The sequence below is a fragment of the Carassius carassius genome, chromosome 4 (assembly GCF_963082965.1).
Source record: "Carassius carassius chromosome 4, fCarCar2.1, whole genome shotgun sequence".
Classification (NCBI taxonomy): Eukaryota; Metazoa; Chordata; class Actinopteri; order Cypriniformes; family Cyprinidae; genus Carassius; species Carassius carassius.
In genome coordinates, this window is record NC_081758.1 from 42,391,737 (window position 1) to 42,405,920 (window position 14,184).

Consider the following 14,184-nt stretch of genomic DNA (forward strand, 5'->3'; position numbering starts at 1 on the left):
TTATTTGAGCATAAAGGCATGTTTTTAAATCTGTCTAAAAAAAACATCTATACTTTTAATCAAATATCAACCTGAATCACCATATGATATTGCTGTATTTATTTATATATTTGGTGTTAGAATATTGATGCATATAATATTTGTATTGGAATTATGATATATGTTGTTATATGGTTATATATTACTTCCTAGTATGTTTTGCAATGACTTGACAATGACTTTGCTGCTGATGTGATGTTAAATAATATTAATATTAATAAACAAAGTCAGATATAACGCTGGTTGTGTTTGTGTCTGTGATTTTCAGCGTCTAAACTCTTGTCGTTGTAGGTTGTGTTCGAGTTACCCACAAAAGCTGCTGGTGCCCGTCTGGATCACAGATAAGGAGCTGGAGAGCGTGGCCTCCTTCAGGTCCTGGAAGAGGATTCCTGTGGTGGTGTACAGGTGAGAGAAGCAGCTGGTCTGCCTCCAGGCCTCCTGCACACCTGACAGTGTCTGATGATCTCTGCTGTGTGTCCCGTCAGGCACCAGCGAAACGGGGCGGTCATCGCTCGCTGCAGTCAGCCGGAGATCAGCTGGTGGGGCTGGAGGAACACTGAGGACGAGTATCTGGTGACGTCTATAGCGAAGGCCAGTCAGCTGGACGCCGGGCTGAGGGCCTGCAGAAACAGAGGAGACGGACCGGACTCGTACGACAGTGACTTCGGTAAGACCAACTCACACCAAGGACTTGATATCGTTTTACTTTGAAATGCATTTAAGAAAAGACACAGAAAAGAATCCGATTTGCCAGAAGTTCTGGATCCCAGGTAATAATGTTGTAAATATATTCAGAAGCTGTGGATATTGATTTTGTGTTGCCTGGTATGCTTTCTGAACTCTTAAAGTGACGGTAGCCATCGACTTGCATTAAAGGTGCACGGTTGCTAATCAACCATTTCCCAAACAGCCGCAATGTGATTTAAGTGTCATGTGATGAATAATAATAAAAATACTTACTGTGACCATAAATCTGGGACATTTTCACTTCAACTTCCTGTTTTGATTCTGTTGTCACCCAGGTCCTTTCTAAAAGGGAATATTTAGTGGCTTTTTAGTCAAATCAATAATTATCTGGATTTTTTGTTTCTTCTGAATAATTTTGTTGACCATAATCTTCTTTCACGGTTTAAGAAATGTCATTTTGCAATAATCTATAAATTCATTGTTTTTGTTTTATTTATTTTATTTTTATTATTATTATTATTATTATTAGAAACTAATTCACTAATTGAAAAAAAAACAATTGCATTGCATTAAGTTATTTCATTACATTGCAAATAATATAGTTATTTTTGTTGTTTCATTTATTTTTTGTTTTTAATTAAGTACTAATTCACTAATTGAAAATAAAATGCATTGCATTAAAAGTGTTTGTATTGTCAGGTCTTGCATTTCTGGGAGCTGAAGCTCAACATGTATAATTATATAACTGTATATTCAAGCTGTGAATATTTCAGATGAAACCATTTCACACACAGTTTTATTATTAAAAACTGATTCATTAATATTTACCTTCCGGAGTTCATTTAGAAAATAATCTGATAAAAGCAAAAACCGCTAAAAAATAATAATTATGATATACAAATAATATATAATCATACATAAATACATTTTAACGAAGACAAAAAGTGAGCATTGTGATTTGTAATGCATCAAAGTAATCACGTTTATTTAAACCATTACTAATTAATATATTTATCGTATATAATCTGTTTTTTGGATGTTTGGAGTTTTGGATGAATAAACCTCACTTATCTTCTACATAAAACACAGTTAATTAAATCATTCAGAGCAGGATGGTCCTGTTCTGATCTAATAATCATTTATCCTGCGTTGCATTACTTAATGCCCTCACTCTTATTAATGAATCGTGTTCCACTGAATGCATGCACTGATTCGAGTTTTGGTCGGCCTCTGTAAAGTCTTAATGGCTGTAAGTGAGTTGGCTGTCGTGGTCGTGATGCCAGAAGTTTCTCCGCATTGATTTTCCAGCAGGACAGACTGAAGAATTATAACTGCACTTATAAATCATCTCCTCTGATACTGATTTCTGCAGTGTGCCGCAGGGCTGGGATTGTGAAGACGCCTTGTGCATCATCATATCATAATTGAAGCTGTACTAGATAAGCGCTTCACTTTAGTTAATGTATGTTTAGACAGCCTGTGTATATGGGGTAGTGATTGATTTGCCGTAAAATATTAATTGCATACTATTTTTGAGAGTATGCATCAGGGTCAGAAATTCGATTTTTCATTACGGCACAATATTTGCATTTTTGTATATTTTGTACATTTACTTTTGCATCAATTGTGTTTTAAATAATTGCCTTATTAAATGAATTTGTGTTGTCTTTATTGTCAAATTCCCAGGCCGTCCAAGATTATGATGTGTTTGTTTCTTCATCAGATTTGTAGAAATGTAGCACTGCATCAGTGTCTCATCAATGGATGCTCTGCAGTGAATGGGTGCCGTCAGAATGAGAGTCCAAACAGCTGATAAAAACATCACAATCCACAAGTCTTAAGAGAAGACAAAAGAAACAAATCCATCATATAAGACATTTTTAACGAATATACGAGTCCATAATGCTTCCTCCAGTGAAAAAGTGGTCTGAATCAGGAGAGAAATCTGCACAGATCAAACACCGTTTACAAGCCAAACCAGCTCTTAACAAATATGGACTTCTTTTTTCACTGGAGGAAGCGTTATGGATTATGGACTTGTGTTTTAGCCAGAAGTAATGGTTTGAAGGTCTTGATGCATTTGTTTCTTACAAACACACAGCTTTTGTCTTCTCAAGACATTAACTGATGGACTGGAGTGCTGTGGATTATTGTGATGTTTTTATTCACTGCAGAGCATCCATTGATGAGACACTGATGCAATGCCCTTTCTTAAATTTTGAGCTTTTTTGCTCATTTTGATGACACCAATCATTAGTATTCTGTTCTAATCACATCGACTCTCTTTCCTCAGACTCGTCTCTAACAGGTTGTCCCGCTCCTGATGGCAGCGGCGTGGCACAGAAATTACTGATTCTGGATGCACGTTCTTACACCGCCGCCGTAGCCAATCGTGCCAAAGGAGGAGGCTGCGAGTGTGAAGGTCTGTGTAGTCAAGCTCTGGATGATGTTGGACATTTTTGTTTGTTTGGTTGTTGGCTGAAGGCAGTTTTCTCTCTGGTTTGTGTTTGTAGAGTACTATCCCAAATGTGAGGTGATGTTCATGGGCATGGCCAATATCCACTCCATCAGAAACAGCTTTCAGTCTCTCAGAGCCGTTTGCAGTCAGATCCCAGATCCTGGCAAGTAAGTCAATCTTCATGCATTCTTAATTGAATACAGACAAAGACTTAAGCAATGCTTTGCAGCTCTAGTTTACATGTTGTTTATTGCTGCATATAATTCATTAAAATAGAAGTTTAATTTCATAAATAAAACGTGATTTAAAATGCACCTACATTTTTTGCATTTTGCATTTTTAAGTTGAATAATACGTTTTCTCCCTATATATTTCATCATTGAAAATGTATTTCGAAAAAGTCAAAAAACGTCCCGTGGGATAAGTGTCTCGTCACACCCCTAGTATATATAGAAAAAAACACATGCATGCATATATTTAAGAATAATATGCTATGTTTATATATTAAATATACTTGTATATAATAAAACATATAAGTAAATATAAATATTTTCAAAATACATGCATGTGTGTGTTTATTAATACATAATAAATATACAAAATATTGAAATATATTGGAATGCGATTTATATATGCATATCGTTATTGTGGAGGAAATTTTGCTGCCTGATCCGAAGCACAGCTTGCAGTTTTTTTTCACAATTAATATAATGTCAATATTGGCTTAAGAAAAAAAAGCTTTTAAATGAAGGTCATTTAAAAACATTACAATATAGTGGCAAATCAGTAAAAAAAGGCATATTTATGTATACATATGTATTGTTTTTTTTGTATATGCATTTTGCATTCAAACATCACAATACACACACATTTTCACAGAAGGCAGCTCTTCACTTGAGGCCTTTATGCATATTGCATTATTTATTTTTACTTATAATCGTAACCAAAGTGGAAATGCATTATAATTGCAGATTCCTTGTTACGTCTGAAATTTGGTCGTTTGTCACGTGTTTTAATGCATGCATCACTAACTGTGGTTAGCATTATTGAGATTATGCAATGCATTAAACGTGCATTAAAATCATTTTAGAATGCATTATACACAAAGGCTCAAGGTTAAGCATTTCCTGATTTTCCAGCGAACACACAACATCTGCATTTATTTTTTATTATTGCACTTCCTCCTCATGCAGTGTGTTTGTGGTGTTGCGTTCAGATGTTTGTACGGAGTCTGCTCTCTCTCCAGCTGGCTCTCGGCTCTGGAAAGCACCCGTTGGCTGCAGCACCTGTCCGTTATGCTGAAGGCGGCGTCTCTGGTTTGCTCCGCAGTGGAGCGTGAAGGAAGGCCAGTGCTGGTGCACTGCTCAGACGGATGGGACCGGACGCCGCAGATCGTGGCCCTCGCAAAGATCCTCCTGGATCCCTTCTACAGGACCATAGAGGTAAACATGAAGAAGAAGAACCACCTTGTGATTGAGTTTTCTCATGGGTTTGATTCACAGGGAATGCATGGAATTAAATGTGCAACTGCCAACTGTGAAATATTAGACATGCAAAGAGATTTAATATTAAATGCATGTTAAATTGGATCTAAGTCAAGTTGCATTCATTTATATTCCAGTTCACAGTACAGATGGATGCAAAGCAGCTTTGCAAATTTCATAATTATGAAATTTATAAACGGATTGATTTAATTTAATGTTGATTCAGTTTAGTTCAATCGCAGTGTTGATGTTTGTGAAACAAATTCAGTTCTAGCATGAAGCAGCTGTATTCAGTGCAGTTCAGTTATAATCTGTAAAGTGAGTTCAACGTTGATTCCGTTCAGTTAGTTCAAACATTAAAGTGTCTTTACACATTTGAGTTAATGCTGCTCCGTATCTGCTTAAAATTCAATGTAAAGATATAATTCTGCATAAAAGCCTGACTTAATAAAGCCTGCTCTGACCCACCTCAGCCCCTAGTCAGGGTTATTATTGTTCACTAAAATTAAAACCATAAAAACACATTTTCATTACTTAAAATAAATGTTAACTAAAATAAAATATTTATCTCTTGATATATTATATTGTTTAAATTTATATTTTTTTATTGAGTAAATAATTTAATATTCAAAATATCTATATTATATATAAAATATGAAAAGCCAGGGCAACGCTTCTCATTTTCATTTAGCTTTAGTTGTAGTACTAAAATGATAAACTTAATAAACTAAAACTAATAAATAAAAATGAATTGATATTATACAGGCATATTAAAAATAAGATGAAATTATGCACGATAAAATTATTTTTAAATTAGGCACAATAAATTTATAAAAATAAATGTAATAAATATATTGTATTACATTATGTATATTATAAATGTAATTATTAAAATAAATTACATATGTAATTATATAAATATATATATATATATTTAATACTTATTATTATAGATGTCAGGGCAACTCTTAAATGTACTGAAATAATTAAAATTTAAGTGAAAGCTGAAAATATTAACAATCTAATTCAAGATATTAGCAAAAGCTGTAACATAACGTAAATGATACTAAAATAACACTCTTTCTAGAATAGAAGGCTGTTTATTAATGCGTGTAAATGCATTTATGTCACCTCTGAGCAGCATTAAACACTCTTGTGTAAATTCATCCGTAGCCACGTCAGTGTGATGTGTCTGCAGATGCATCTTCTCCTCCTCGTGTGTGATGTGTCTGCAGATGCATCTTCTCCTCCTCGTGTGTGATGTGTCTGCAGATGCATCTTCTCCTCCTCGTGTGTGATGTGTCTGCAGATGCATCTTCTCCTCCTCGTGTGTGATGTGTCTTCAGATGCATCTTCTCCTCCTCGTGTGTGATGTGTCTGCAGATGCATCTTCTCCTCCTCGTGTGTGATGTGTCTGCAGATGCATCTTCTCCTCCTCGTGTGTGATGTGTCTGCAGATGCATCTTCTCCTCCTCGTGTGTGATGTGTCTGCAGATGCATCTTCTCCTCCTCGTGTGTGATGTGTCTGCAGATGCATCTTCTCCTCCTCGTGTGTGATGTGTCTGCAGATGCATCTTCTCCTCCTCGTGTGTGATGTGTCTGCAGATGCATCTTCTCCTCCTCGTGTGTGATGTGTCTGCAGATGCATCTTCTCCTCCTCATGTGTGATGTGTCTTCAGATGCATCTTCTCCTCCTCATGTGTGATGTGTCTGCAGGGTTTCCAGGTGCTGGTGGAGACCGAGTGGCTGGACTATGGTCATAAGTTTGCGGACCGCTGTGGTCATCAGGAGAGCGTTGAGGATGTGAGTGAACAGTGTCCTGTGTTCCTGCAGTGGCTGGACTGTGTTCATCAGCTCCTCAAGCAGTTCCCCTGCCTCTTCGAGTTCAACGAGGCCTTTCTGGTGCGAAGCTTTTGCTTTCATTCATGTGTGTCCATATACAGTACCTCGTGCCATTTTGTGAAAAGGAAACGCTGCTTTTATAATATCTTGTGCACTGTGGCTGAATCAATATTCAGTTTGTTTGTTTTATTAATATTGGATAAAAAAAAATCATCTTTTGTGTTGAGTAGTGAAACTACGGTGTCTTTTTTAAAAAGATTTTTGTTTCTGTTATTGACCTCATATATTTATTTTGCATTAGGATAATGGCCAAAACTTTAATTTAATAAACAGATAAACCTAATAATATACTTATACTATACATTATAATAGAAAAAAAATCATTATTTTTTTTTTTTTAAGCATAAAAAACATGAAATAATGTATTGTTTGCTTTACTTTCCCTGGAGACATTTTCACATTTTATTTTTGGCAAAAGATTTCTAGGCATCAGTATTTTTATTAAACAAAAAGCAATTTTTTTTTTTTTAATAAAGCATTAAGTATTTTTTTATAACACATTAAAGCATGCTTTTTAGTAAAATATTTTTAAGTGTCAGTATTTTTAAGCCAACAATAAAACATTTTCATTACTTTAAATAAAATAAATGGAAATCTAATTTTCATTTAGTTTTAGTGGTATTATTATTACAGCCAATTTCTTTTTTTTTTTATAAAGCATAAAATATTTGTATTTCTAATAATGCTTTTTTTTTTAGCAAAATATTTTTAAGTGTCAGTATTTTTATTTAAAAAAAGCTTTTTATAAAGCATTAAATGTTTTTATTAAATATTAAGTTTGATATTTTGTTTCAGCTGCTGATCTTAAGAATGTCTATTCTAGTCTATACTTTCTTTTTTTGATGCAACTTTTCGGTAACTTGCTCTTGACATTTAAATATCTCTGTATATATCAGTAACAGTTTTACTCATAAATCTGGAGTGATTGTATGCAACAGTGTTACATGGTTCCCATCTCAATCATTGACAGAAGCGAGTTCATGCAGTCTGCTGTAGATCTCAGTGATGAACTGAGTTTATTGTGTTGTTCCCGCAGGTGAAGCTGGTTCAGCACACATACTCCTGTCTGTACGGCACCTTCCTGTGCAATAACACCAAAGAGCGCGAGGCCCGTAACGTGTACAAACGCACCTGCTCCGTCTGGTCGCTCCTCCGAAACGGAAACAAGAACTTCCAGAACTTCCTCTACATCCCCTGCCATGATATGGTCAGCACACTTACAGTTACGACAAAACCAGAGCTCACACGCCTTTTGATTGTTCCACATCTTCATAATACAGAGTCTGAAAAACATTTTCATTTAAGGTCCAATTCTCGCCATTAACAAACAATTAACTATTGATTTTTCCTCGATACATTTTTTATTTTCTGCTTATTAATAGTTAGTAAGTAGTTTGGGAAGGATTACGGATGTAGAATATGTTCATGCACATGCTAATAAACAGCCAATATGTTAATAATGCTAATAAGCAACTAGTTAATTGTTAGAATTGGACCCTGTGTTAAAGTGTTACAAAAAACAGTTTTAGCCGATTATGTGTTTTAGAGCTGGACAAAAACTATTTATATTTACTGTAGAAATTTCTATAACTTTTTAAGATTTAGGTAATATCTCTGGCGTTTCCAGATTGGAAATTGCTATTTTAAAATTCACCGATATTGAAATGTTTTCTGTGACTGGGAGAATCCTGTTTATAAGACGCATTCAAGCTGTTGGGCTTTAAGTAATGCCCAGTAAATAGTGTTATTTATAGATGCCATTATAGTTTCTATTCATATTTTTAATTAGGTTCTCACCGTTTTCTGTTTTAATTTTTGCTAAATTTCAGCAATTTTTTTCTCATTTTTATTATTATTATTTTTTTTATGCCTATACATTTTTTATTTCAATTTTAGTTCTTTTTACGCATTTTATGTACAGTACATCACTAAATTAAAATGAGAAATATTGCCTTGGCGGCTAGATTAAATAAAATTAAAATTGCATACATTTGTCAAGTACAGAAATGTTTTTTAATGGTTTTAGTAGAAGTTAACTTTAATAAATGATAAATGTGTTTTAACTGCACACGACTAACGTCTATAAACGCAATTACTCTCAACAAGATTCATGCACATTTTGATGAATAATAAGCAATTGTAGCCAATTAACAAAAACAATGTATGTGCACTAGAGAAATTTCCATAAATTTTGAAGGTTTTGTTTATTTCTGTGTATTTTTATAGACTGGAAATCACTATTTTTTTTAAATTGACCGATATTCGAGAAGCTATCTGTGTGTTTATTCTGTGGTTTAATGCAGATGTTGAGTTGTTGTGCTGCTGTCTGCAGGTCTTGCAGCCGGTCTGTCACACTCGAGCGCTGCAGCTGTGGACGGCTGTGTATCTGCCCTCGTCCTCGCCGTGCACCGCTGCTGAAGATGCCATGGAGATCTACCTGAGCCCATTGGCTGGAGGAGACGAGTTCAGCTCGCGCTCCCTCGACAGGTGACCGCTCACATCACATCACGGTGCTAGAAATGCTGTCGCATATTGCTTCACTAAATCTCAGTTTGGCCACATTCCAAACAGCTTTCCTGAAAGTAATTCTGTGATGTATTTCCTTCTCGACAATCAGATTCCAGCTCACTCGAGGCCAGTGAATGTCAGATTGCAGGATTTTTTTCCTGTTGATTTAACTTGCCCTCAATATGTTTCCAGTGTTCTGTTTTTAAGCAAAGTTATAAGTGTCAGTATTTTTATTAATTAAGAGCAAATTAAGAATTAGGAATTAAGAGCAAAGGTCTGTTTAAATGCCGACGGGAGCTGCGTTTGAATTACAATCGTTTTTTTTTTCTAGTTGTAGTGATTTTCACACTCGCGTGATGCCTTCTGAAAACCTTCTGAAAACCTATTTATATTTATGCTCAACATGAAGTATAGATATTTTTGTCATGAAGACAAGATCCTGGTCCTATATATATATATATATATATATATATATATATATATATATATATATATATATATATATATATACACACACACACACACACACACACACACACACACACACACACACACACACACACACACACACACACACACACACACACACACACAGTACAGACCAAAAGTTTGGCATCAAGGGCTATTTGAGCAAGAAGGAGAGTGATGGGGTGCTGCGCCAGATGACCTGGCCTCCACAGTCTCCGGACCTGAACCCAATCGAGATGGTTTAGGGGTGAGCTGGACCGCAGACAGAAGGCAAAAGGGCCAACAAGTGCTAAGCATCTCTCGGGGAACTCCTTCAAGACTGTTGGAAGACCATTTCAGGTGACTACCTCTTGAAGCTCATCAAGAGAAAGCCAAGAGTGTGCAAAGCAGTAATCAAAGCAAAAGGTGGCTACTTTGAAGAACCTACAATATGACATATTTTCAGTTGTTTCACACTTTTTTGTTATGTATATAATTCCATATATAATTAATTCCACATGTGTTAATTCATAGTTTTGATGCCTTCAGTGTGAATCTACAATTTTCATAGTCATGAAAATAAAGAAAACTCTTTGAATGAGAAGGTGTGTCCAAACTTTTGGTCTGTACTGTGTGTGTATATATATATATATATATATATATATATATATATGTATGTATATATGTGTGTGTGTGTGTGTATGTAGATAATGTAGCTTTAATTGTTCTGGTGACGATTTTATTTTTTAAAGCCAAATACTTCATTATTTTTATAAAAATGATTTAATAAAGCATTTAAAAAAAATTTTTTTTTAATAAAACATTATATAGCCATTTTTCTTAAAGCAACATTATATTATATATATATATATATATATATATATATATATATATATATATATATATATATATATATATATATATATATATATATATTCTATAACATTAAGTAATGTTCATTTTTATAAAACTTTAAAGCTTGCTTTACTTGGTGACATTTCTGACATAAAAAAAAAAATTACAAAATATTTCTAAGTGCATTTTAAATATTAATAATAAAAAAAACATTAGATTTGCTCTACTTGCCCTTTTTTGTAAAATATTTTTTAACTATTGTTTATTAAACAAAAAGCAAAGTATTTATAGTATTGTAAAAGAAAGAAAAGCAAAACTTATTAATATTAAATATAAACCTTATTTCTAAAAAAATTTATACACTAGTAAACCCACATAATTACATGTATAGGTGCTGAACTGAGATGTTTTGTGTGTTCAGATTCTGCCCTCTTGTGGTGAACTGAAGCACATTGAACGCTTGTGTTTTATTTCACTCAGGCTCCCCAAAACACGGTCCATGGACAACTTGGTGTCTGCGTGTGAGAGCGGCGTGACGCTGACCCGCACCTCGAGTGACCCCAACCTGAACAAGCACTGCCAGGAGGGCCGTCCGGCGCTGGAGCCCAACCAACCCGCGGTTATCCACAGCGACGCTTCGCCTGAGGACCCTCCGATCGCCGGATTGATCAGCGCGGAGCCCACGTGTGAGGAACAGAGCTCTTCAATAACTCTTGAGGACGGTTTGAGGGCGGAGCCTTGTTTGACAACCCAGCCTCCGCCATATTTGCCCCACCCCTTAGCAGTAGGTCAAGCCCCGCCCCTTCCAGTCATGAACCAAGCTCCGCCTCAAAACCCAGTTTGTTTACTGCAGGAAATCAGGACTGCAGAAAACACGAATCCCACTCCTCTTTGTAACAGCTTTGAAAACTCTAGCAGATCTGTGGACTGTGAAGCAATCGCGCTAATGGAGGCATCAGTAGAGACGCTAACAGAGCAAAGCGCGATTCCTCCGTCTAGGAAAGAAGCCACCGCTGTTGAAACAAACCTTGCTTTTGAAGCGCTGCTTCGAAACGGCGAACTGGTTCCCGCGAGAGAACAGACGCCACCCGGTGACTACGCCAAAGCAGCGCGGCGTTTGATTTCCCAAAGCCAGCTGACGGAGCTATCTCTGCTAGGCTCCCAATGGGACAGCGTCGTCCAACATGGCAGCTATCACAGCCGCCGGCTGGCGAACAAGCTCCTCCGCGCGCACACTGAGAGCGCTAACGGCGGGCCGTGCTGTCGGCGAGACCCCCTGCGTGCTCCTGGGAGCCCCATCCAGTCCGGCTGGTTCTCCGCGGTGAAGAACTCCAGCTACGCCGCGCTTTGTTCCTCGGCCGCGTCTTCGCTAGCGATGGGGCCGTCCTTCCGGCAGCTTCTTCTGCCTCATTCCTCTTCGTCCTCCAGCGGCTCTCCGGTGCACCTGGATGACGACGGCCTGCCGGTGGCGGTGGACGCGGTGCAGCAGCGGCTGCGGCAGATCGAGGCCAGCTACAAACAGGAAGTGGAGGTGCTGAGGCGGCAGGTTCGACAGCTGCAGCTCAAACTGGAGAGCAAGCAGTCCTGCACGACGCCCTCCGAACCCGACGTCGACTACGAGGACGATATTGTGAGTTTACGTTCCTTTACTTGAACATGCAGTACATTCCTCATGGTCACTGTGGGTCCTTTAAGTCCTTAAATTGGATTTAGGATTCTTTAAGCATGCATATATATATATATATATATATATATAATTTTTACATATTTGTAAAATGTAATTAATAGCTTTTCTATCTCAGGAATAAATGACATTATTCAAACAGAAAGCAGTTCTTTTAAATTGCACTAATATTTAATAATGCTACTGCTTTTACAGTATTTTTGATACTGCTGTATATCATAAATGCAACTCTGGAAAGAGTTATTTTTGGAAATATTTGCAAAAATCTTAATTATTCAATTTTCTTTTTAACTAAAACATTTAATTTATTTAATCAAGTGTGCAGTTTTTTTGTGCAGGTTATGAAAGTCTTAAAATTGCACTAATATTTAATAATGCTACTGTTTTTACAGTACTTTTGATACTGCTGTATACCATAAATGCAACTCTGGAAAGAGTTATTTTAGAAATATTTGCAAAAATCATAATTATGAAAAAAATAATTAACTAAAACATTTTATTTACGCAGATCATAAGTCTTAAAATTGCACTAATTTTTAATAATACTACTGTTTTTACAGTATTTTTCATACTGCTGTATATCATAAACGCAACTCTGGAAAGAGTTATTTTAGAAATATTTGCAAAAAACGTAATTCAACTTTTTTTAACTAAAACAATTTTATTTATTTAATCAAGTGTGCAGTTTATTTGTGCAAGTCATCAAGGTCTTAAACGCCGTGTTTGATAGACTGGTGTTTGATTGACAGGTGTTTGAGTGCCTGGTGTTTGAGTGACTGGTGTTTGAGTGACAGGTGTTTGAGTGACTGGTGTTTGAGTGCCTGGTGTTTGAGTGACTGGTGTTTGAGTGCCTGGTGTTTGAGTGCCTGGTGTTTGAGTGACAGGTGTTTGAGTGCCTGGTGTTTGAGTGCCTGGTGTTTGAGTGACAGGTGTTTGAGTGCCTGGTGTTTGAGTGCCTGGTGTTTGAGTGACTGGTGTTTGAGTGCCTGGTGTTTGAGTGCCTGGTGTTTGAGTGACAGGTGTTTGAGTGACAGGTGTTTGAGTGCCTGGTGTTTGAGTGACTGGTGTTTGAGTGCCTGGTGTTTGAGTGCCTGGTGTTTGAGTGCCTGGTGTTTGAGTGACAGGTGTTTGAGTGCCTGGTGTTTGAGTGCCTGGTGTTTGAGTGCCTGGTGTTTGAGAGACTGGTGTTTGAGTGCCTGGTGTTTGAGTGCCTGGTGTTTGATAGACTGGTGTTTGAGTGACTGGTGTTTGAGTGCCTGGTGTTTGAGTGACTGGTGTTTGAGTGACTGGTGTTTGATAGACTGGTGTTTGAGTGCCTGGTGTTTGAGTGCCTGGTGTTTGATTGACAGGTGTTTGAGTGCCTGGTGTTTGAGTGCCTGGTGTTTGAGTGACAGGTGTTTGAGTGACAGGTGTTTGAGTGACAGGTGTTTGAGTGCCTGGTGTTTGAGTGCCTGGTGTTTGAGTGCCTGGTGTTTGATTGACAGGTGTTTGAGGGCCTGGTGTTTGAGGGCCTGGTGTTTGAGGGCCTGGTGTTTGAGTGCCTGGTGTTTGAGGGCCTGGTGTTTGAGGGCCTGGTGTTTGAGGGCCTGGTGTTTGAGGGCCTGGTGTTTGAGGGACTGGTGTTTGAGGGACTGGTGTTTGAGTGACAGGTGTTTGAGTGCGGTGTTTGATTGACAGGTGTGTCACTGTGAATGTGATCTTGTCCCTCCAGACGTGTCTGCGTGAGTCAGATGGCAGTGACGAGGAAGACTCTCTGTCCAATCACAGCGAGGATGGCTTCAGCGAGGGCAGCTGGGACCGTGTGGAGAGGAAGGACACAGAGGTCAGTCTCTCTCTCTGACGCTTCAGTACAGCTGATGATGCTTAGAGAGTTTAACCAGCTTGTTTCTGGACGCACAGGTCACCAGATGGGTGCCGGATCACATGGCCTCTCACTGCTTCAGCTGTGACTGTGAGTTCTGGATCGTCAAGAGACGTCATCACTGCAGGTGCGGCCCGTTTACACACCTGTCAGCTCTGTAGAAATCGCTTAAATAGCACTTGATTTTGAGACTGTGACTTTTTTTTTTTTTTTTTCAGTGATTCCCAAGACTTTTTCACTCTTGAGATTTAAAATAATA

The 14,184-nt window shown here is 37.4% G+C and overlaps 1 protein-coding gene across 5 annotated transcripts in view; it reads left to right on the forward strand.

The window, feature by feature from the left end:
• Positions 1 to 14,184, forward strand: part of LOC132140085 (myotubularin-related protein 4-like) — a 58,556-nt gene that overhangs the window by 41,153 nt on the left and 3,219 nt on the right. For all 5 annotated transcript variants that reach the window (XM_059548898.1, XM_059548899.1, XM_059548900.1 and 2 more), the window contains 11 exons: positions 331 to 444; positions 525 to 706; positions 3,020 to 3,148; positions 3,240 to 3,351; positions 4,431 to 4,626; positions 6,385 to 6,570; positions 7,607 to 7,777; positions 8,903 to 9,057; positions 10,861 to 12,010; positions 13,776 to 13,886; positions 13,964 to 14,052. In XM_059548898.1, coding sequence (XP_059404881.1) covers positions 331 to 444; positions 525 to 706; positions 3,020 to 3,148; positions 3,240 to 3,351; positions 4,431 to 4,626; positions 6,385 to 6,570; positions 7,607 to 7,777; positions 8,903 to 9,057; positions 10,861 to 12,010; positions 13,776 to 13,886; positions 13,964 to 14,052 — 2,595 coding nt within the window. The remainder of the gene's footprint in view (positions 1 to 330; positions 445 to 524; positions 707 to 3,019; positions 3,149 to 3,239; positions 3,352 to 4,430; positions 4,627 to 6,384; positions 6,571 to 7,606; positions 7,778 to 8,902; positions 9,058 to 10,860; positions 12,011 to 13,775; positions 13,887 to 13,963; positions 14,053 to 14,184) is intronic.